Source organism: Pholcus phalangioides, unplaced genomic scaffold, assembly GCF_987345545.1.
Source record: "Pholcus phalangioides strain wild (caught in Gottingen) unplaced genomic scaffold, Ppha-v1.0 ptg000010l_1, whole genome shotgun sequence".
Lineage (NCBI taxonomy): Eukaryota > Metazoa > Arthropoda > Arachnida > Araneae > Pholcidae > Pholcus > Pholcus phalangioides.
Genome location: NW_028301603.1, coordinates 14,302,938 through 14,328,067, shown reverse-complemented (window position 1 = coordinate 14,328,067; position 25,130 = coordinate 14,302,938). Strand labels below are relative to the sequence as shown.

The following is a 25,130-nucleotide window of genomic DNA, read 5'->3' as shown; positions in this document are numbered from 1 at the left end:
CCGTTGAAAATTAAAATGTAGATCTCATTCGGAGATATTATTTATTAATATTACCTGGTGGAACCCATTCCGATATATCGGACACATCTATAAATATTCGGCTCACATAGTTATCTGCATGCGGATTGTGTCCACAGTTGTATACAAAGATCGGATCAACAGCTTTGAGCAATTACAAATAACCACCCAGGCTGATAATCATTCAGCTTTGATAATAGCCGAATGAATTTTATTATATTAACCGTCATCATATAATGACCGATAAGATTAATTTTATCTCTGACCTGTTTAAGAATGGAGTATGACAGATTTGTGATTAAATCACTTACCATTAATGTGCAAGACAAATTGTTAATTTGTGTAATCAATGAATCAAATTATGGTCGAACCTCGTTATAACGAAATTCATGAGAGCAGAAATTCGGTCCGTTATATCTGATCTAAATACAGTCGAACTTGGTTGATTCGAAGCTCAAAAGGCAGCGTAAATACTGACATGTCGTACTGAAATTTCAAATGAAACCATCCGATATTTCATGAGTAAGGGCCGTATTCACCGACATGGTTTAAACCAGTGATTCCCAACGTGGGCGTTAACGCCCCCTGGGGGGCGATGGAATGTTTCGGGGGGGGGAGGAAAAGTAGAACCTACGGGTATAACATGGGATTCTATGGGTTAGATTGCGTTGGGGGGGGGGAGAAAAAATTTCTGAAGAAGGGGGCGATGGGACAAAAAATGTTTGGAAACTATGGTTTAAACTGTAGTCATCAATTTTTGGATAAGAGATCAGCATAGATTGGTTATAATAATGTGATCAGCACGTATTCCCAAGAGATCTTTACGATGTCCAGGGAATTTGTTAGCGTTAGTAGACACATCCATGCCCGAATCGGGATTCGAACCCAGAACCTGCGTAGTCAGAAGCTAGCTCCCTAATTACTGGAATACCAGGCGGCCTAACTGTTTCGTTTTTCGACAGCAAAATGTAACTTTTTTGCCTGACAAAACTTCCAGGTGAAGTCAAAACCGCACAGATACATATGTTTAGCAAACGATACAGCAGATGCATCACCAACTCATGTATTTGACCAGGTCTACAAAAATATACTTTCACAGAGGTTTTTTTTCCAGTTTTGATAACCAATTTTTATACTGTTTTCAGCGCTGATTCCAAAAATGCGATCCATTTTTCTTCTACAGCGCGTAAGGTTTTTCACAAAACGATTTCATATTTCGGGGAGAAAAAGCTCAAATCCGAACATTTTGGAATTCTCTTATTTTATATCATAAAAACACAAACTTCATATTTATATCCTAGCTTAGTCATCGTTATAATGATAGGCCCTAAAACCACCGAAGTACATTTGGCAATGATTTACTTTATTTGTTTACAGCGCACAGTTTCAATGCGATTCGTATATGCCGCTTATGTATTGCACATCGAAATTTCATTTCCACTTTATCTCAAGAAAGTAGAGCCCATCTGTCACAACCAATGACAGATTCGGAATCGGCTCCCGAAAATCACCATAAAATTCACTGGAATATCCTCGGAAATGATTTACTATATTTGTTTTTAATACAGCAGTTTCAATGTGGTTTGTATTCTGACCACGCGTTACTATCGGGGGGAATGCGATTTCCACTTCATTTCAAAAACTAGACGCTAGATAGAAATTTTCAAATTATAATTCCAGTAATTAGCTTCCAAAAAAAACTATAGAAAAACACTAATAATTTTTATAAGAAAGCTTTTTCGCCGCAGATCTATGTAATGTATATACTGTGGGGACAGAAAAATCAAAACCGTTTCTAAAATTTCATTCTTTCACAGGATTAATGCAAAGTTACTCTTCTAGGAGCCAAGTGGCCCCGGATAACGGTAATTTTAACACCAGCCCTTTAAGCGGCACAACAAGAATCACCGAAGCCCCCATAAAATGTCATAGCTTTTTTTTTTAAATCTCAAGTTAGCTGTCCCAGTAGTTGCAAAGGACCGCGTGGTCATAGTGACGGACTCGCATCGCGAGGACCCGGGTTCAACTTTAAAATAGGGACTTTTAATTATGGACGTCCTGTACTTCACCAAACGGCAACTCTGGCGATATCGCTGTATTGCAATTCACTGCCATTAATGAGATGATGAGTTTAAAATGTTTTTGATCGTGTCTAAAACGTGTTACACAGTATGTTCAATATAGCTTTTCAACCATTTTTCTGAAAGCAAGTTGAATCGCATTACTGCGTTCTCAACAGTAGCTCTTAGCATATCAGGAGCAATGTTACGAAAATGTTGCAAAAAATTGAATCCCATGACCTCCTGTAAACTGTCACCAAGTTTGATAACATTTTTTCCGGTGGTTTTCCTTTTATGCCCATTTCTCGGTGGAACTTTAATTATAAAGACCCTGTATTTATCATAAGTAGTGCTGAATTATTCAAATTCGGTCATCAACTCCACCATCACTACTTCACCAAACGCCCACTCTGGCCATATCGCTATACTGCAATTTACTTCGATGGGTTGGAAATGAAGGCGCCGTCTGTCGGTGGTCGCATCAAGCTCGTTGGTGAAAAATATCTTATCTATATCCTCCCTCGAGTTCGAATCTGGGACCGTGACAGCAACCTTCAAGGTGGTAGACGGACATCTTACCACCACGCCACTCGGCCGCTCAACTCCTATAACACTTGTACATACTTTCTCCCGTGAATGATCGGTTTTACGGAAAATCAGTTATCCGAACACCCCCAGTTTCCAATTGTTTCGGATAATCGATGCTCTACTGTGTAGTTTCGAAATGAGTTAATAACCCAAAATATAACCAATTTAAAAACAAGATCAAAGTAAACTAATTCCACAGGTTTTGAAAAAAAAATGTCTTCAACATATTAAATTGCTTCAAGTGGGATCTTGGGACCGTGACATCAACTTTCACGGTGACAGACGAGCATCTTACACCACGCCACTTGGGCGCTTTTATCAATTGTCAATGCTAAATTGAGAGGACCCCTTTAAGGAGGCGAGATCAATCAGAACCTCCTAGAGATAGGCCTTCGCACTCAGCTTGTGACGTCAGTAAGTAGTCCATTTTCCCTCAAAATATCCAGGGAAAAAAAAATTCCCTGCTTGCATCATCGTTGTGAGGAAAAGAAATGATCTCGGGTTCAGAATTGGCGATTTCTATGACCCACATCCAATCACTACGCGGTATTTGTGAGCCAATCAGGAAGATTCTACGCCAACATAAGAAGAAACGAAATAGGATGCTGTGTTTCAAAATATGGCAAACTTGCTAGGTAGAGTGAATGACGTTGATGGCAAACACTGCGGAGGCCTTCTATCTCTAGGAGGTTTTGGATCAGTGCGGCTTAGGGCGGTATTCACCGACGTGGTTTAAACTGTAGTCACAATTTTTTGATAAGAGATCGACACGGATTGGTTACATTCAGATATTTAACCAATCTATGTTGATCTCTCATCCAAAAATTGTGACTACAGCTTAAACCACGTCGGTGAATACGGCCCTTAAAGGGATAAACGAAATTCAAATTAACCAAGTTCACCTTCCGTAAAAAAATGGCACTGGCAATGAAGACCACAGTAACAGTAAAATCAAAATCGAAAAAAAAACAAAACAAATCCCGATACTGCAAAATAATTTGTCTTTCTAATAACGAAGTCTTATCGGTTCATTATTACGAAGATGAACGAAATATACATCAAATTTTATTACTATTCAACAAAAAAAATGAGATAATAATGAAAACAAATCCCATAAAAATCCTAAAAAGTAGTGTTTAAACAAAAACCCACTCAGAGAAGAACTAAAAAAAAAAAAATCCCCAATAAATCAAAAATACCGATTCCCAAGAATACAGTAATCACGATGTGCAATTTACCGAGAGTTACGTACGTACTAATTTACTTCCCTCCCCGTGTCTTCAAGAACGGGAGAAACCCCCCCCCCCCACCCCCGTACGTGTAATTTGCCGGGAAACTCTTTCCGCGGCACGAAAACAACTAACTATTCACTCCTAAATATCAAACAAATGATCGGCCTTTAAAAATAAATTAGAAAACACGTTTAATTAGAGACTTTATACACTTCTTTGATTATCGGGGAAAAACAGGAAAAAAAAAAAAAAGAAGAGAGGTTTTCCGGCGGGAAAAAACCAAAAAACCGGAATTAATGCGATAATTGCCAGTAATTAGGAAGCAGGAGAGTCTTTGTTTGACGGAGACGTGCTTTTCCTAGAAAATACCACAAAGAACAACAAATAATACGAAACATATATATATAAATAGTATACATTGTATACTTTTGTATTCCCCTTTGGCATACAGTGTATACAGATCGGTTCGTGGGGGGGGGGGAATAACGTGAGCGGTTGGCTATTGAACTTGCTTTGTTTTTTTTTTTTGGAGTTGAAAATCGATGCGACATCTCGTGATTGTGAAACGAAACAAAATTGATTTTTCCGATGAATGAATGAATATAATTTTTCGGATTGTTTTTTTCCTATTGGGAATGATGCAATAATAGCATGGGTTGTATGAGTAATGCTGGCAGTTATTTCCATGTTTTTCGGAATTTTTTTTTTTTTTTTTACATTGTAGAAAACCACTGACTAAATTACTTACACGAGCTGTTGCGAATTATACAGGGTTGGGTGATAATTAACGTTCCCGTACTCTGCGTAGGTTTCTCCCCCTGAAAAACCGCTTATATCTGGATACTGATAAATGTTTTAGGATACCTTAATGAGATCACGGGAGAGAGATTTATGAAATAAGGAAAAAAAAAGTTCAATTTTCGGCCACCAGGTGAAAAAGTGGAATTTTTTTATTGAATTTCCCTTTTCTCCCCATGGAACATATAGCGCATATGCCAAGTTTCAATGGAATTCTCGTTCTCTAGAACGGCCGCTACGTAGGTCGGAGTAGTCAGTATACCGATGAATGCCACAATGGTATGAGCTGTGTCAGTATACTGAAACTACTCAGACATGTGTAGCGCCCGTTCCGGTCGACGTTTTCCATTGAAACTTGGTATATACGCTGTATGGACCATGTAAAATGCAATGGAAAGTGCAACTTTTCTACCTGGTGGTTGAAAGTTGAACTATATTTTTCTTATTTCATAAATTTTTCTCCCAAGGTTTCATTGACACATCTTAAAAATTTGGCTGTACTTCGAGATAAGCAGTTTTTAAGAAAAACTACTCAGAGTACGGGAACTTTAATTATAATCCTCCTGTAAATAAACTACATTGAGACCAACTACTCAGACGTATGTAGCGCCCATTCTGATGAAACTAGGTACGTAGGATATAATCGTATAATAATAATAATGGCGTTGGAACGGTCCCTTTAGCACAGAGCGAGGAACAAAGTCAGTGAGTGGCCTACAGAGTGTGCAAGCATTTTAATCACAAAATAGTGACCGACTTATAACGTGTGCAAGCATTTTCAAGACCAAATGAATGACCGACCTTGTCGGTCATAGAGAGTGTGCAAGCTTGTGAATGACCAAAAGAGTCGACTAGAATGCGTGTGAATAACTTAGAGCAGCAGTTCTCAACCGGTGCTCCGCGGAACCCTTGGGGCTCCGTGTGCACTCCTCAGGGCCTCCGCTGCCGCTCGAGGAAAACAAAAAAACAGTAAAATTGAAAAAAAATAATTATAAATATTTTTAAATAATAAAAATAAATTAGTAATTTCTATGAATAAATAAAAAATAGACCAACGAGGCTCCGCCATAGAAATTATGGACCTGAAAGGGCTCCGCGAGTCAAAAAAGTTGAGAACCGCTGACTTGTGAGAATGTGTAAAGGTGGAAATGATCAAAAGAGTGACCCAACAAGGAACTATATTAGCGAGCAATCAAAAGAGTGATCTAGAGCGTGTACAAGCATGCAAATTACTAAAAGAGTGACTTCAAGAGTGTGAGAGCATGTGGGGGGGGGGGTGTGATCAAAAGAGTGATTTAGAGACACAAGTGTACTTGCAGGGGTGGGAGGAAGGCCAAGCTGGTTATAGCACAAGGTGGTGAATTCAAGGAAAGAGTAGTAGGGAAAATTATACTAGAATGGGAGAAGGACGGCAAAATTCGCTTGGCCCGCAGGCGGGAAAACCATAAACGCACCTGCGTTTACTGTATACACCGGAGCAGCGGACGAGGTCATATGAAATAAAAGGAAAAATGAAAAATCACACTTACTGGCCAGTACGGTGAGGACAGCCATGGCCCTTACGGGTTCTCCGACACCGTTCTCAGCTACGCACTCGTACGTCGCGTCGTCACGGCCGGCCTTGACCGGGTCGATCCTCAGCACCGATCCGTTCGGCATCTCTTCGACGGTGTAACGGGTCGTAGCGACCCGCTTACCATTCTTCCTCCATTCGATCTGTGGCTTTGGGTTGCCCACTGCTGTGCACACGAAGCTCACTACGCCGTTCGGCGTGACGGTCTGGTTGGTCGGAGCCGTTTCGATCCTGGGAGGATCTGACAATTATAACGCAAAAAAAACTGAAATTAATACATAATTACGATCGGATCAAAACAGAAATAAGCTTCCTTACCTTTAAGGTGAGAGTGAAAATACAGTTGGCAACAAAATAGAAAATCTAAATTTTTATACGGTCCCTCCCCACCGTCTAACTTCCAATTAGAAAGCAGTTGCCATGTATCTCTCGTGGCCAACAACGCCTCTTATTCCCACTTTTCTCCGATTTCCGAATTCAAATATCTCGGTGAATATTGCACTTATAAACTTGATTTTTTTTTTCGTTGACCTCAGGCTTTCAATAAATCCGCCTCCGCAAAGACATCAAGGGACTAGGTTGGTGAGCGATTGAAACAACGACCTAGATAGTTTGCAAGCATGTGAGTGAGCAAAAGAGTGACTTAGAGCTTCAGCAATCATTTGAATGAAGGTGAGACCGAAAGATTGACCTACAGAGTGAGTGACCTTGGAGAGTTTGCAAGCATGTAAATAGCCACGTCAATGAGTGACCTAGAGCGTTTGAAAGCATATAAATGGCCAAAGCAGTGACCTAGAGTGCGTGCGAGCATATGAACGACCTACAGATCGAGAGACCAGGTCAAGTGAGTGGCCCAGAGCGTGTGCAAGCATTTGTAAGCCCAAATAAGTGACCGTGATAAGTGAACTTGCACACGCTTCCGACCTCGTCGGTCATGAAGCGTGTGCAAGCTTGTGAATGACCAAAATAGTCACCCACGTCAGTCGGAGGAAAGTTATGAAAGAGCAACAAAAACTAACGGAAGACGTTCCTTTTCCCCACTTTTCTCAGGTTTTCGAATTCGAATATTGCACTTAAAAACTTGGATTTTTTTTTCCGTTGACCTCAGGTCGCCCTATGGCGACAACGTTTTCTAACAACTGGAAGTTAGAATACAAGGGGACGGTATAAAAATTTCGATTTTTTTTAATATTTTTGTTACAAACCGTATTTTCCCTCTCAAAACTGGCACAGGGTAAATCGTGAAAGCCTTTTTAAGGATTTTGTTTAAACTGAAACACTACTTTCTCCACAAAAAAAAAAAAAAAAAAAAATCTCCCTTCGGGGAACCCCGTATGGCGAACATCAGTTTGCCGGGCCGGGGTTAAGTATCTCTTAAACTGACACTACACGTCTACGATGGACGGTTGATGGGATAAAGGCCGTATCAGCACTTACAGGACACCCTGTACATCCAGACACTATAACTTCATGTAATCTAAAGAAACATTCCAAAGGTAAAATACAAAAATAAATAAATAAATATCGATAGAAAGTAAAGCGAAGAAATGAAAAATGAAAAACAAAAAACGAAATTAGGTTCGTCTAAGAATTTCCAAGAGAAAAAAAAAATTTTCATACATCATCGAAATTGGCCATATATCTTTCTGAAACATTTATATATATATTATAAATTCTTTTATTTCCCTTCAATAACTTTCATACAAACTTTATCTTTTATCTTATACGTGTTTCTTTTTTCCCTCTTTCGTACCTCTTAAAGTGAAAAAGTCGAAAGCTTTTCGCTTTCTAGTTGGATAGGCATCTAAAGCACTCTTGACATATGTCGTCTCGAATTTCAAAGAATACTCTCCGCACATACACATGCGTTCGAAATCGTACAGAGATAGAGTCAAGTATTTCTCTTTATATACTCGTCTATTATTTTATTTCGTTTCGTGACTGTATTTGTACAATGAAAAAAAGATAGATTCAAATGAAAAAAAACCGATCGCTGACTAATAAGATATCTCTTATTTTCATTTCTGATCGGAGTTGAAGCGGCTTCTCTGTTATGTCTACGGTGCTTTCGTTAAAGCTATTTCATCAAATTATTTATGTGCTTCGGTATAAATATTCTAGTACTTTATAAGAGGTATTATTATGTGTAATGATTTTTGAGAAGTCTGAATTGACTGTGCTGATCTGAGAGAATGAAACGCTTTTTGTATCCCCGGAATTCAACGTACGGGGTCTTTATAATTATAGTTGCACTTTGAAATTTCCACAAAAGGAAAACTGCTGAGCAAAATGTTATCAAATTCAGTAATAGTATACTAGAGGTCATGGGATTCAGTTTTCTTCGGAAAAAAGTTCGAAAACTCACCACCAGCGGGGAATGGCGCTGTTTGCAATATTGTTAAACGAAATAAGACATGAAGACATCGGTTGAAAATGTTTTTAATCGTTTCTAAAACGTGTTACAAAGCATGTTTCAATGTGGCTTTTCAACCATTTTTCTGAAAGCAAGTTGAATCGCATTACTGTGTTCTCAACAGTAGCTATTAGCATATCAGGAGGAATGTTACGGACATGTCGGTGGATCGAATTTTTCAATTCCGCCAAAACCTTAGAAACAGTTTCGTTTCAGAAATGATTAAAAACATTTCAAACCGATGTATTCAACCTTTTTCGTTTAACAATATTTCATACAGCGCCATTCCCCACTGGTGGTGAATTTTTGAACTATTTTTTTGCAGAAAATTGAATCCCGTGACCTCCTGTAAAAAATCACCAAGTCTGATAAAATTTTTTTCTTAAGTTTTCCTTTTATGGACTTTTAAAAGTGGGACTTCATAACTAAAGATCCTGTATTTGTCATAAGTACTGCTAAATTATTCAAATTTGGTCACTAACTCCACCATCACTACTTCACCAAACGCCAACTCTGGAACCCAAAACTCTTGAAGAAATAAATATAATTCCAATAAAATCTTAACAAACCAAATTTTGTTTTTTTTACTTTAACCTTTGAAACCCACTATCTATATAAAGCTAGCTAGCTGACCGACGTGGAATCACCTGGACATAAAAATAAAACTGTTCCAGAAAAATCAACTATCTCACATACAATACTGAAGTTCCTCGAGATACGATCAGCTTCCTTCGAAAACAAGCCGAAGATTTTTCTGAGACGTCGTGTGGGTGGAAGTTAACACCTTGAAGAATGGCGTTAGGGGGAGAGAGAGGGAGTGGAACAGTAATATATGCTAAGTGCCAAGAGTCATGGGATACCTCTTGATATTGCTGCACTTCGCCGGGTAAAACGAGGTCCCACACGATATTAAGAGGTAGTCCATGACTTCAGTGCTGAAGTGCTAAAAGCCATGGGATATCTCTTAATATCGTGTGGGACCTCCTTTTATCCGGCGAAGTGCAGCAATATTAAGAGGTATCCCGTGACTTTTGGCATTTCAGTGTATATGTTAAATGCATCAAGTCGCAATTAACACGACTCTTTCCCTGACGAAAGCTCTAAAGTTTCCCTGAGACCAAACCTCAAAAGTTTTGCTGGCCAAAACTCGAAAACTTCCTTGACCAAAATAAACATTTTCCTGACTTTACTTGGTCCTAGTACAAAAGTTTTCCGGACAAAAACTCAAAAATTATTCCGAGACTTTATTTGACCGACGCTCAAAAGTTATCCCGACTTTCCCTGACCCAAAACTCCTGAAGGAAGAAATATAATTAAAAGCAAACAAAAACACTTGACCTATAACTAAATCTTTTTGAGGTTAAAGTTTTTCCCTTCAAAGAACCAGGTTTTTATCAAATATTTCTGGACTTCCCCCGACCAATTTTCACTTCCCCGAATTTCTAGCGCGCTGGAAAATTTGGCCTTCGAGGACCCTGTGTGATGATGAGATAAGTTTAATTTCGATAAATGGAAACATCAACGAACGTTTTTCAGTGTTTTAAAATTTGAAATTTTCTGTGAGTCATTGCGAAGAAGAAAAAAAACATTAAAATTATTCCTGCAACGAGCACATTCGGTCGCAAACACCGTCCGATTTTAACAAAAACAAACTCCACTCCCACGCAGACGAATTCAATAACCAAAGAAGCTTCCTTTACAACAAAAGAATGTCAAACAAGCACTTACAACAAGCCGAAAAACTCCAGAAACACAACAAACTACAAAACAACAAAAACACACAACCAATCATTTCCAAAATTTTTTCGAAGAATTAAGAAAGTATCAACGACAAACGCCATCCACATAAAAGCTGAACGACGCGAGATCACCCGGACCATAAAAATATAAAACTCTCCTAGAGAAAGTTCCAAACTCAATCAACTCTCTCACATAACACCGAAGTCCCTCGAGATACGATCAGCCTCCTTCGAAAACAAGTCGAAGAATTTTTCCTCAGACGTCGTGGGTGGAAGTTAACACCTTGAAGGATGGCGTGAGAGAGATGGAGCCGAGCAAGAGAGAGAATCCTTCGACTTGAAAGCAAAACTCTTAAGAAAGACAGCAAAGAGAAAGATATATGCCAAGTGCATCAAGTCGCAATAAACAAGGCAAGATGCAGATTTCTCCAGAGCTCATCAAGAATTCATGATCGCGAGGTAATGCATCATCTCGGCGAAAAATATTCAGCATAAAAGCACAAGTGTATGTCCCGTGTATACATACGAATGAATGAATGACAAATGGGACTAGAAAGGATGTAAAGAAATCCATATTAAAGAACGCTCTCTCTCCATCTTACAGTCATAAACTCCAAGACAGTATCCAGAAAACATCTCTCATCTACATATTACTGCGAAAAAGAAGACACCCATATTGAATTTAAATGAGATGAAATGTCCGAAGCTCTTAAACATGGCGGAGGATAATCCTACAGAAAAGATGTATAACTAAATATTTGAATTCAAATTTCCAGCCAAAAAAATAACAGAAATGATAAGGCGCATACATTTATATTTGGAAGACCCGTTTCCGTCCACGGTGTGGCGCTTTCTTATTCAAACAGCAATTTACGTGCATTTATGGAATTTGTAATGCCCTGAAAATACAGTATAAACATCATAAACAGGACTATGAGGGGGGAGGGGGTGTTTTATAAATGTAAGTTATGAAATTCAAAATAGCCATTTTCTTAGAAAATGACGGAATTTGATTCGTTCCTGTAGTTGGTTTCGTTATGTATTTGATGCGCCATTTGCCTTCCACTTTACATTTAGAACCAGTTGGATGAGAGCGATTCAGAGCGTGTCATCCGCATTTATCAGAGATACTGTTAAGGATGAGAACGAATGTTCTGGATGCGAGTAGAAAATAAATATACAAGCAGTACCTATATATGATGTTTGTTGATGGGAAGCTTGTGTTGGATATACTTTCAGGACCGTTGGATATGCAGAACTCATGGAGAACATTTTGAAGCAGGGGTGCACAAACTCTGGCCGCGCGAATGGTGTTCCGGTTGAAAACTATCATTAGTGTGAAAGGCTGACCCACGTTTTCTTCATAAAAATACGGGAAATTGAGGTCCGTACCGGACATTGTCAATTATCGGAAAAAAAAATTGTCAAACAAATGTAATTGGCACGTACAGTTGCCAATTACAGCTTTAACGGTTGTCAAAGGCAAGTAAAGTTGTCAATTACAACAAGAAAAATTGTCAAGGTAAGAAAAGTACCTCGGTGCTTAGTTATTACCCGTGCCTTGTTGTCAACGGCCAACTATGCGTTCTATGTTTGACAAATATGTGAGATGAATACACATATATTTTCGTCTGATGAATACTTCATTTATATGTCTATAATTAATAATGATTGCGTCACATAATTATCATAATGTAATGTATAAGTCAAGAGAATAACCTTAATTCTTGATTTCAAAAATTAAGTTTTGTCGATAATAAGGAGAGAAACGGGACATTTCAAAATTGAAAGTTTGGAAGGCCGAAACCACGGGAAATGCCCCGTAAAATAAAAATCATGTGGTCACCCTATACATACAGGTTTCTGATTCGTGAACGGCAGAAATACCGCATTTCTGGCCCGCGGAGAGTGGTTTCACCCTGCCTTTGACAATTTTTTTTTGTGGCGATAATTGGTGATACCCGTAAGGGAATTCCCATTTCCCGGAATTTTACAAAGGAAATATATTCAAACTTTTAACACTGATAAAATTTTTTTTTAGGAAAAGCATAAGTAGGCCGGAGTTTGCGTACTCATGCTCCAGTGGAAAATGCCAGATCCGATTTTTCTCAGCTCTCTCAATTTCTTTCCCATCCCCCCGATTAAGGCGCTTAGAAGTTCCATAACCATCTGACGGGTAGTTAGGGCTGTAGACAGCTTCAATTATAGACACCCTACATATCTTATAGCCTCAAAGAAAGAAAGAAAAGCCACTCAACCAATCTAATGAAATAAAAAGATTAAATTTAAAGTACGAAATGCGACTGGGGAAAAAAAACCCCAATTCTAGAGATAATTGATTAAAAAAAAAAAAATCGGAATTTTTTGTTGAAATATTTCAAATATTTCACAGACTGAAAAATAAAATACAGTGACGATCCATTACTGGAGTGAAAAAAAAAAAGAAATATATCGACCTCTCACTTTTTTTTTAAAACACCAAATATAACAAGAATACAGCTTATATAATATTTAATACAGATATATGTGGGAAAAAAGCGGCACAGAATGGCGAGAGAGAGAGAAAGAGGGAGGCCTTAATGATAACTAACTGCCCGCGGCCACAAAGTACTGTCAAAAACGTAAATTTCCCGGCCGCCGCGGCCAGCGCTTCCCCTCCATCCACACTGAGTGAATAGCGCAATAAAGACTTATGGCAAGCGGCCATGTCGTCGTGGCGTGAAGATGAAATTGAGGAGAACGGGGGTATGTTGTGCTCCCATCTTATAAGACTCTTTCGCTTTCTTAAGACAAGGGAGTCTTGGGGAGGGGGGTAAAAGACTGCGTCGCCCCCCCCTTCCTCTCAGACACCGAGGGAGCGGAGAGTCCTCCATTTACAAAAGCGAAACCTGTTTGACGTCTAACACGCATCTGTCTTCATTGAATATAATGGAAATTTATCACGCTTTACAGTAACGTTGTAACGGAAGTTGGGGGTTGGAAATGGATGAAGTATCTATTTCCGACCCATATCCCTTATCTCCCACTTTTCAAAATATCCCCGCCATCCTCTACTCTATCGAAATGTCCCGGAAAACACTTCACTCGGTATTGCTGCAGTGGAGACGCTGTTGTTGGAGCTTATGGGAGAGACGTTCCCACGAAGTATTTTCAGTTTTCCGTGGTGTATAGAGATTCTGTTTGTTATTTTTTTTCATCAATTTCGGTTTTTTTCCCCGGTCGGAAAGGGAGGTAAATGGGAATTTTGAGAAAATAAAACTGCTATGAACCTCAAAATGATTATGAAATATATCGATTTCAATTCCGAATAGGATTTGGTAGGAATGTTTGAAAAATTGACCTAAATATCCTCCGAAACAATGCAGTTGTTTTGTTACAGGTTTTGGTAACAAATTTGGGAAAATATATTGTGGAAATACGAGCGTAAATTTCCGAAACTGGTATCTTTGCATATTCTTTGGAAAAAAATGGAAAATTACACTATCAGTGCAACTATGTTTCTCCAACTAAAACTAAAAAACCAAAACTCGAAAACTTCCTGACTTTCCCTAACCAGAGAACCTAAAAATTTGACTTTCTCTTTGTTTGTGATAAAAACTCAAAAAATTCTCTGATCGAAACTCAAAATTTTCTTGACCGAAAATCAAAAAATATTTTAACTTCTCCTGACTTAAACTCAAAAATTTCCCTGTCCATCTATGACCAAAATTAAAATAATTCCCTGGTTCTCTGGTGAAAACTCCAATATTTCCCTGATGAAAACAAAAAAATGTCCCTGTCCTTCACTGACCAAAATTCAAATACCTCTTTGATGAAAACTCGAATATTTCCCTGATCAAAACTCAAAAATTTTCCTGTCCTTATTTGACCAAAATTTAAATATTTCTTTGATGAAAACACAAATATTTCTCTGATGAAAACACAAATATTTCTCTGATGAAAACACAAATATTTCTCTGATGAAAACACAAATATTTCTCTGATGAAAACACAAATATTTCTCTGATGAAAACTCCAATATTTCTCTGATGAAAACAAAAAATTTCCTTGTACTTCACTGATCTAAACTCAAAAATTTCCCTGTCCTTTTTTTTCCTCTGACCAAAATTCAAATACTTCTCGAAAATTTACCTGATCAAAATTCAAAAATCCCCTTGACTTCCTCTGACCAAAATTTTAAACTCAAAATTTTATTGATCAAAACTCCTGAAGAAAGAAACAGAATTAATTACGATATTTCTAATTCGTAATCTCCTAAATGATTCTTACGAGTTGCGGTATTATTAGGGTTTTTTAAGGCTTCTATGAAATATTAACATATTTTTCTGACACGTGCCAAATATTTTACATTTTCATTGAGCATTTTTGTATTATCCGACTTCCCAGGTCACTTAAAACCCCGAAAAAAATAGGTGGAAGAGATTTTTCCCTCGTTATATCCAAATGAACTACCCTTCCCATGTATGTTTCAACTCATCGAATTATTTCCTCTCTGTTCTCACATGACTTCCATATCGCTAAGGCTAGAAGACAGCGAGGGAAAAAAATAAAAATAACACCACGGTAAAAACTCCCTTAGGGTTACGAACGGAACGTGGTGAAAATAAATGTGACACTTTTGGAAGATGTATCGGCTAGGAGAAAGGATTCTTAAACCGCAGAAGTAACGTGAATTTTACGGGACATCCAGGCTTGTCTAAAAGCATCAGCCTCTACTTGGGAACTGCCTGAAGGTCTCAACTGGGTAAGGGTTTTCACGATAACGAGATCTGACAAAAATATTTATGAAAAAAAAGTATGTAAATTAAATGAAACCCCATCATATCACATCATTCTTCCTGGTATCAATGATGCTTTTGGGAACACCGTGTATGTTAAATAAATTATCAAAATTTGTTTGGATTCTATGGAACAGACCTTTGACTATCAAGGGTTTCGCGGATCACACAGCGTCATAACCATTCAGGGTAGGGACTTTACGTTTGAGCAAGAGACTTTACGTTGGAAAATTCTGATGTAAAGAACAACATAAAACCGGATCCAAACCAGCGGAACTCTGAAGAATTCAGCAGTGGAAAAACCGGTTTCGAGGTGTGGCTATCACACCGCGGACGATTTGGATGGTAGGTGTTGCGTAGCCACACCACAAAACCAGTTTTTTAACTGCGGAATTCTGCTGGAAAAATGCCTTACTGGTGCGATTATAGAGCACACGTGTTTCCGATTTTGGAAACTCGTTAAAAAAACCCGAATTTCAAGCTAAAAAAAGGTTAAAATTCGGGATTTTAACCAACCGGAGACGACGGGGGTTTCCAGAATCGGAAACTACACGTGCAATACAATCGCACCCTTACGCTGCAATTTTCGGCAAAAGCAAATCACAAAATGTACTCCAACTATTTCCGTAAATTGCAATTCAGATCCGTTCGTTGTGTCAAACGGTAGTTATATTCAAAAATGATTTTACTCCCTTTAAGAAATACCTAAAAATTATATTTATGACTGTACCGCGCAGTATATTCATTAAATATAATAATAAAAAAAATACATAAAAAGTATTCACACGTATCAAAGAGAATCCCAAGATCGTAAAACCTAATCAAACTTGTTGTAGCAGTAAAGTGAGGGGGAGAATGCGCAATTCTTTAGTTGCCAAGCCGATTTTCCTGTTATACGGAACCTTAACCAAACGTGAATGGCAACTAATGAAGTTCTGTACGAGACAAGAGAGCGTAAAAAACAAAAAATCAAAAGAAAAGTGAATAGAAAAAATAAGTACTAAGAAAAGAAGATAAAGTCTCCTTTGGAAAAAAGGAGATGAAATAAGGGAGAATGGAGAGCTTTTATACTCTCCCGAATCGAGTTTATACAGTACTTGGACGTAACAGCCTTTTTTTTTTCAAAGGAGCGGAACGTCCACAACTTCCATGTCACGTACATATCAGTTTCTCTGCTCTCACTTCGGTTACGTGGTCGCTTTTATATGGGATAATAAACCTGGACGTTTGTTTGGTTTTTTGCTGTTTTTTGGCAATGATTTCAGTCCTTTTTGAAACTTTTCGCGTCCCGGAAAGGAAAAAAAAAACCAACTTATCTCTTGTAAAAATTGTAGAGAAATCACGATCTCGGAATTTGAAGAATTTCAGATTACTCATTTTATCATAATTATGGAATGGTTTTTGGGGGAATAAAATGTTGAAATATATATTTTTTAGGGTGCATCTCCGGCCCGTGGGCTAAGGTTTTCCATTCAGCTTGCGAAAGGTGTGCGGTCAGAGAAGTATCAATATACATGGAGTGATCGTCACCATTATCAAGTCAGGATTTTGAACAGCATTTTTTTTTGCAGGAGTTCAGATGAGGAAAAATCGGGAGAATTTTTGGGTTTTGGTCAGGGAAATTTTTCAGTTTCCATTATGGAAAGTCAGAAAAGTTTCCCTTTTGCTCAGGGAATGTAGGGAAATGTTTTGAGTTTTGATCAGGAATGTTTATTATTTTGGCCAGGGAAAGTCGAAAAAATTTTGCGGTTTGGTCAGAAAATATTTGTAGTGTTGTGGTCAGGGAACTTTTTCAGTTTCAGCAATGGAAAGTCGGGAAATTTAGCGTTGTCAGGAAATTGAGTTTTGGTCGGATAAAAATATTTTGAGTTTTGATCAGGGAATTTTCTTTGTATTGGTTATGGAAAGTCAGGAAATGTTTAGCGTTTTGAAGGGAAAATTTTTTCTTATTTTTGCGTTTTGGATAGAAGAGTCAAGTTTCGATCGTTGAAAATTTTGAATTTTGATCAGCTAATTTTGTGTTTTGGCCAGGGAAATTTTTGCAGTCTCAATGTTTTTTCTGGTGAATTCAACTTAGTCTACTCACATTATTTATTCGTCATTGAAATCAAAGATCAAAATTATTTTTCCAACTTGACTTTTTTATGGCAACTATAAATGTGAGTATTCATCTCACATATCTGTGATGTTCTTTGAATTTTTTTTTAATATCCACTGCGATTTGCAATAGTGCTTCTTTTCCGCAATTGACAATTTTTCGGGTATTTTAACAATAATTGGCAACTTTTTCTTAACTCTCGAATCATAGAGGCTACTGATGATTTCCAGTATTTGATATAACCGAATTTTTCTGGAGGAAACATGGTCAACCGAATACACACAACACGATATGTTTTCAAAGTTGGTCATATTTCCCTTATAAAAATTTGGGAAAGCGCTAATCTCCAAGAGAAATATACGGCACATCACCAATTACCGTTAAAAATTGCCAAAGGCAAGCAAAGCTGCTGCCACTTGTCACTAAAAACAATTTCAGGACTAAATCACAGTGGATTAAGATATAATTGATTAAAAAAAAAATTCAATTCAACAAATATGTGTGATAGTGAGATGAATATTAGAATTATGATAATTATAAGATAAGTATGATAATTATAGTCATAATTACCATAAAAACTGAAAATTCACACAAGCTTCGTCAAAAATATTGGACAATCGAAATTAATTGTAATGTCCCCCTCCCATATACAGTATATACACAGATTTCTGGCCTCCTGAGTCATAGACCACTAAACAATTATGTCTAGTCTGCCGTACCTGAGTGGTAGAAATATCGCATACTGGCCCACGGAAAAAAGGTTGTTAATTTCAACTCGGTTTTTTTTGTCATGATATCATGAAAATGGAATCAATTGATTTTCATTTTCCTAACATGAAAGGAAGACTATTTCCATTCATTTATCGTTTTCAAATTGCTTGAAACGAAATTATCTTCAATCTTATTTATGAAGCGGAATCCCACTTAATCAGTTCGATATTGGAGAGAAAGCGCACAAAGATAGTTGATTAGAGGATGAGCGAGGAAAGTTCAAAGAACAATAGAAAGAGATACGAGGGAAAAAACGATCAAAACAGAGATGAAAGAATTTAGAGATAGTTGGTAAAAGTAGCAGCTGAATAGAGTCTAAATAGCAATGAAAAGAGATGGAGAGTAGAGACTCCGAAAAGAAAGAGCTAATCGTTGAAAGATGAAAACTAAAGAGAGCGGAAAGTAGAAAATTATAAAAATAGGAATTGTGCTATAAAAATAAGAGCAAATTGGAAAAAAAGGAAAAATATACAATGCTGGGAAATACGAGAATAAGAAAAACACTAAATACAATGTAAAAAATAAAATGAAATGAATATGAGGAAACAAAATTGGAGAGAGTAGAAATTAAAGAGAGAGAAGAAAGTTTAGAAGAACAATAATATATAAGAAAAGGAAAACTAAAAAATAATAGAAATATGTTGTTAAAAGAAGAAAGAAAACATTTCAAGAGAAGTAAAACGAAAGTAAAAAACTAAGTCAGGAAAAGATAGGAAAGAATACAGTAGGAAATAAAGAAAAGAAAACAATAGGGGAGGGAAAAACAAGGAAAGAGGAAAAGATACGATAGGAAAAAAAAGCTGGAAAAAATACAGATCGTATAGAAAATAGAATGAAGTTGAAAACAGAACAAAAGCAACGCCAATAGTACGTAAAATAATAGAGGTAGGGAAGAAATGAGAGTAAAGTAGAAAATAAAAGTAATCAAAGAGAATGGGAAATAATAAACAAAAAAAAAAAAAAATGAAAATAAAAGATTAAGGAAAAAAAAGAGAAGGTGAATGGTAGAAGAAAGAGGAAAAGAGAAGAAAATGAAGAAAGAGAATAAAATATTCTTGAGAAATGCGGATAAAACGATTAGAAAAGAAGAAGAAGAGAAATATAGAAAATTGGAAAACGAAAGTTAAAAAAAATAGAAAACAGAGGAAAGTATAAAAAAGATTATAAAAAAAAGAAGAAAAAACGAAAAAGGAAAGAAGTATAAAATAGAAATGAGGAAAGTAAGGAAATGAAAAGGTTAGAAAGCGGAAAGTAAGAAAATGAAAAGGTTAGAAAGCGGAAAGAGAAGAAAAAAGAAATAGAAAAATGACAGACTTAGAATAGAAGAAAGAAAAATTAAGAAATGAAAAGAGAAAGGGGGGACGGACGGAAGATATGACAAAGGTAAGACAGCCCAAAATGAAAATGAGAAGAAAGTGGAAGCGAAATTAAAAATACAATAGAGAAATGCAAGAACGCATACAGTATAAAGAAAGAGTAGAAAAATATGTTTGAACTGAGAAGAGGATAAAGTATATATATATATATATATATAAAATATTCTTGAAAAATGTGTATAAAACGATTGAAAAAGAAAGAAAAAATATAGAAAACAGGAAAAAAAGAAAAAAATTAGAAAAAAATGGAAATAGGAATGAGAAGAAAATATAGAAATAGGAAATAAAATAGAAAACTAACAAGTAAAATACATAAAACTAGAGTAGGAAGAAAAGTGACCAACTCCTAATTAACAAATGATTCAAAAGCAATAATCTCATATCTATTTAGTTAATTAGAATAATTAAAATTACAAGGAAAGTGGAAAAAAATATGAAATCGATACAATATTGAACTACTTTTTTTTTTCGCCAAACCATTAAATAATATAAACCACTTAATCAATTGCATTCCCGGACACTGATTAATTAATAAAATCCATTAAATCAACATTTTTATTCTAAAAAATGGATCAATACACGCATTATCGGGGAAAAAACAAATTTGGTATTTATTTATTCATACGTAAGAAACTCGATACGACCAGAAGAAATAATTATTATATGGAATAAAATACTTGAAAAAAAACCATTTTTTTACTGCACAATGTTATTTTCAAATAATAACAATTATTATAATAATAATTGTAGACAATACTGAAAAAAAAATTTCTTTCCTCAAAAAAAAACAAACATTTGTATTCCACAAAAATTTAAAAATTTCTCAATTCATTTCTATGTATATAAAAATATGTTAGAAAGCGAAATACTGAACGAAACAACAAAATCTTTTCGAAAAATTCTAATAATGATCATTATTTTGAGAAAAATACATTAAAATAATGAGAAACTATCACTCTCATCGAAAAAAAATCGAAATGTGATACTGAAGTGAATGAAAAGTGATATTGACGTGACATATTGATTGTAAAAATCTATTATTAAATTAATCATTTAATAATAAATTAATTATTTTCATCTAGAATATTAAAAACAATATTGTACCAAATGATATCATTTAATATTTTATGTATAATTTATATTTAAATAAAATAATTAAAATGATAGTAACATAAAAAAAATAAATATTTTAAAATTGGTAAACTAATGCCAAAATAAAATCTGTAATTGCGTAGGACAGGGGTCTTCAACCTTTCAGACACTGCGGGACCAATTGAAACTTCCCAAGAAGCCCGCGGGCCATAGTAGAAGGGTCCAACCAGGCTCCAAGTTTGACATTTATTTGTTCTGAAATTATTTCTTTTATTAATTATAGCAGTTTCGATTAGTTCTGAAAATATTTTCAACAACTAATTCTGAAAAAGTTTTTTGATTAATCACGGATCAAATTAACTAATTTGGGGATTGAATTTAATCTGAAATCACTTTCAATGATTTTAATGAGATTATTTGTTTCGGTAATTTTGAAGTTATTTTTCTCCTCAATGTATCTTGTAATCATTTTCTATAATTATACATTTATTCTTTTATTAATTGGGAAATAATTTGTATCAGAAAAAAAATTATTTCTCTCTTTGATTTATATAAGTTATGTTTTTCACTAATTCTGAAATTATTTGCTTCATAAATTCCGAAATTAATTCTTTCAGTAATTCTTGATTTTCATCAACTCTGGAATTATTTTTTCATTAACTTGGAGTTTTTATCAGTTTGTGCAGGAATTATTTTTTTTATTTATTCTAGAATCCAGATTCTTTCTTTCAATATATAATTCCGAAATTATTCTTCAGTTAATTTAAAAATTATTTGTTTTATTAATTCAAAAATTATTTGTTTTATTAATTCAAAAATTATTTGTTTTATTAATTCAAAAATTATTTATTTTATTAATTCAAAAATTATTTGTTTTATTAATTCAAAAATTATTTGTTTTATTAATTCAAAAATTATTTGTTTTATTAATTCAAAAATTACTTGTTTTATTAATTCAAAAATTATTTGTTTCATTAATTCAAAAATTATTTGTTTCATTAATTCAAAAATTATTTGTTTCATTAATTCAAAAATTATTTGTTTCATTTATTGTAGAATTATTTGTTTCATTTATTGTAGAATTATTTGTTTCATTTATTGTAGAATTATTTGTTTCATTTATTGTAGAATTATTTGTTTCATTTATTGTAGAATTATTTGTTTCATTTATTGTAGAATTATTTCTTTCATTTATTGTAGAATTATTTCTTTCATTTAGTCTGTTATTATGTTTCATTAATTCAGAAATTATTTGTTTCATTAATTCAGAAATTATTTGTTTCATTAATTCAGAAATTATTTGTTTCATTAATTCAGAAATTATTTGTTTCATTAATTCAGAAATTATTTGTTTCATTAATTCAGAAATTATTTGTTTCATTAATTCAGAAATTATTTGTTTCATTAATTCAGAAATTATTTGTTTCATTAATTCAGAAATTATTTGTTTCATTTAGTCTGTTATTATGTTTCATTAATTCAGAAATTATTTGTTTCATTAATTCAGAAATTATTTGTTTCATCAATTCAGAAATTATTTGTTTCATTAATTCAGAAATTATTTGTTTCATTAATTCTAGAGAACAAACCGTTTTTCAACATATCCAACCATTTTCGAAAACTGATCCGCAACCCCGAAAAAAAACTCCCACGGTCAAATGTGGCCCGCGGGCCTTCAGTTGAAGACCTCTGGCGAAGGGGGTAAATAAAAAAATTCGAAATTTTGTACACAATAAATTTTTCAAGAATACGAATGAGGAAAAATGGTATTCTGCGTAGAATGGATTCACATTTGAAATATTTTGAGGTGATGTAAATATACCAAGTGAATTTATTAAATATAATGAAATTGAATTTTATAATTCATTAAAATTCTCTCCTTTCATTACAGTATATTTCACAACTAAAATAAATACTTACTAGACAAGTAGCTAACGTACTCTCTATGAGAGTAGTCTCCTGGAATCAGGTACGAAATAGATGAGTTATAACAGAATTTGTTTTCATGTATGGCATGTGCACGCAATCTGATTTGTTTGTTTACCATTAGGTAACAATTATTGTATTTGTTGGAAGAACATGAATTTTTTTTACACACAACAAAATTTTTAAAAATTGCTTGACAATAAAACAATACTTTAAATATGATAGCAACAAATATTGAAGTACAATAATGGATATGCAATTGAGAGAAACGTTGAGATAACATGGAAAGATGCATGTATTTTGAAAATTAGGTTTGGCTTGATTTTCAACAAAATATTTTGAAAAATCTATCCGTAATGCTGTAGAAATTTTATATTAGTTTAATGAACAATTATTATTATTATTAATTAATGTTAAATTCCAACCTCCTTCACTTGCACCTCTATAACAATGAAGAATCTCGCCACCAACATCATAAACTCAATTAACTGACAGTATGCAAAATGACCATCATGCTTAAACTGCTGTTCGGGGTGACCAAAACGCACTATCGAGGCCGGTTTTTACTTATAGTCAAACTCGGATGTAACAACGAAGATTTTGTAAAATTCTTTCATTATAACCGAGGTTGACGTATGTAAGACCTTCTAAAATACGGAAAATATAATCACATGTCATCAGGTACTGAAAGTGATATTCAAATGATAGTGTTATACAATTATACAAGGTGATTATACAGTCGAATCTCGTTTAAACGAATAACGTTACAGCAAAAATCTCGTTTAAACGAACACTTTTCTTATCCCTCAGATAAGTTCACATAGGAACAATGCAAATACCTGGAATTCCTTTATAACGAAATTTCGTTATAACAAAGTGATTTCCCCGGTCTCTTGGAGTTCGTTATAACGGAATTCGACTGTAACTGAAGTTCCCATACTCTGAGTAGTTTTTCTACAAAACTACTTATCCGAATACACAACGAAATTTTTAGCATATCTTAATGAGACCACGGGGGAAGAGAGATTTATGAAATTAAAAAAAAGTTCGATTTTCGACCACCAGGTGCCAAAGTGGCGCTTTTCAATGCATTTCATATGGTCCATACAGCGTATATACCTAGCTTCAATGGAATACGTCTACCAGAATGGGCGCTACATAGGTCTGGGTAATTTCTGTGTACCGACGCTGCTCAGACCAATGCAGCACCCGTCGGTATACTGACACTACTCTGACCTATGTAACGCCCGTTCTGGATGACGCATTCCATTGAAACTTGGTATATACGCTAAATGGGCCATGAGAGAAAAGAAAATGCAATAAAAAGTGTCACTTTTTCACCTGGTGGTCCCAAAATGTAACTATTTCCTTATTTCATGAATCTCTAATCCGTGGTCAAATCAAGACATCCTAAAAACTTGGCTGCATTCGTATAAGCAGTTTTTGAGAAAAAAATACTCAGCGTTGATAATTATCACTGAAATTTCCAATTGTTAATAGTAAATATTTCTTGGTTGGAAATAAAGTGCCACATCAAATCAGCAGTTTAGTTAAGATTCCGCGAAATTTTGTCGTTATAACCGAAGTTGACATTTTAAAGACCCTTTTATGAGAAAAATATAATCAGATGCAATAAGATGTCAGACACGGCATTGTTACTTCATTTTGATTGCTGTGACCATATTTGATCGGTAGAAATACGGAAAATTATTGATGAAACATCGCCAATTCCCGCCAAAAATGTTGCCAACTGTCATCAAAATCGCTAAATATTGCTCGTAAATGACCGTTGGGGGAGCACAATCTGTGTGAGTCTCTGCAAATATTGCCTTTATCTCCAATTCTAGTAGAGATTACGAATTAAAGTAACCGTCGTTAGAATAACGGGACACCTTGTAGAAAAAAAAAAACGTCTTAAAATGTGTCAAAACTATGTAAAATACGCGCACGTCCTGTATTAAAAAAGTCAGAATGTTACACTATAATGATAACAATAAATAATATTATATTAACTATCATGTAAAATATTTGGCAGATCATTTTTATTCTAATCAAAGACAAACCAATATTAAAAAAACAGTTTCCAAACAATTACAATTAACAATCAGTTAGTTTACGTAGAAAGACGTAACTCTCCCTTGATAATACAATGTATACGGAAAAGTGGCCAAATGAAGAGATATTGATGTTTCCGAAAAGGGAATTTCATCTCTGCCCTCACGGGGATTCGAACCCCGGTCTCTCTCGTTCGCTGGACGAGTGCTTTATCAACTGAGTTATGAAATGACATATATATAGAATATTGCCCTCTTGGAGTATATGTATGTGCCAAATGGCTCAATGCAATGAACACGGCGGCAACATTCTGCCAATAGCTCGCAAATGACATCAGGGCCACCAGATGGAGACGTATACGTACTATCAAGGGAAAGTGACGTCTTTCTACGTATACGTCGCCATCTAGTGGCCCTGATGTGATTTGCGAGCTATTAGCAGAATGTCACCACCGTCCATTGCACGATACACTCCGGGGGGGGGGGGAATATACTGTCTTCATAGCTTAGTTGGTCCGGCAATCGAGAGACCGGGGTTTGATTCCCCCACTGGAGGGCAGAGATATACATCAATATCTCTTCATGCGGCCAGTTTCCAGTATATACTGAATTAG

At 35.3% G+C, this 25,130-nt stretch overlaps 1 protein-coding gene across 9 annotated transcripts in view; it reads right to left on the bottom strand.

The window, feature by feature from the left end:
* The window catches only part of LOC149080960 (tyrosine-protein phosphatase Lar-like), a 745,683-nt gene that overhangs the window by 115,500 nt on the left and 605,053 nt on the right, over positions 1–25,130 (bottom strand). For 8 of the 9 annotated variants that reach the window (XM_089237674.1, XM_089237681.1, XM_089237677.1 and 5 more), the window contains 2 exons: positions 22,457–22,495; positions 6,226–6,510 (listed from right to left, as the gene is read on the bottom strand). In XM_089237674.1, the coding sequence (XP_089093800.1) occupies positions 6,226–6,510; positions 22,457–22,495 (324 nt within the window). The remainder of the gene's footprint in view (positions 1–6,225; positions 6,511–22,456; positions 22,496–25,130) is intronic. The other variant, XM_089237682.1, reaches the window with a different exon arrangement.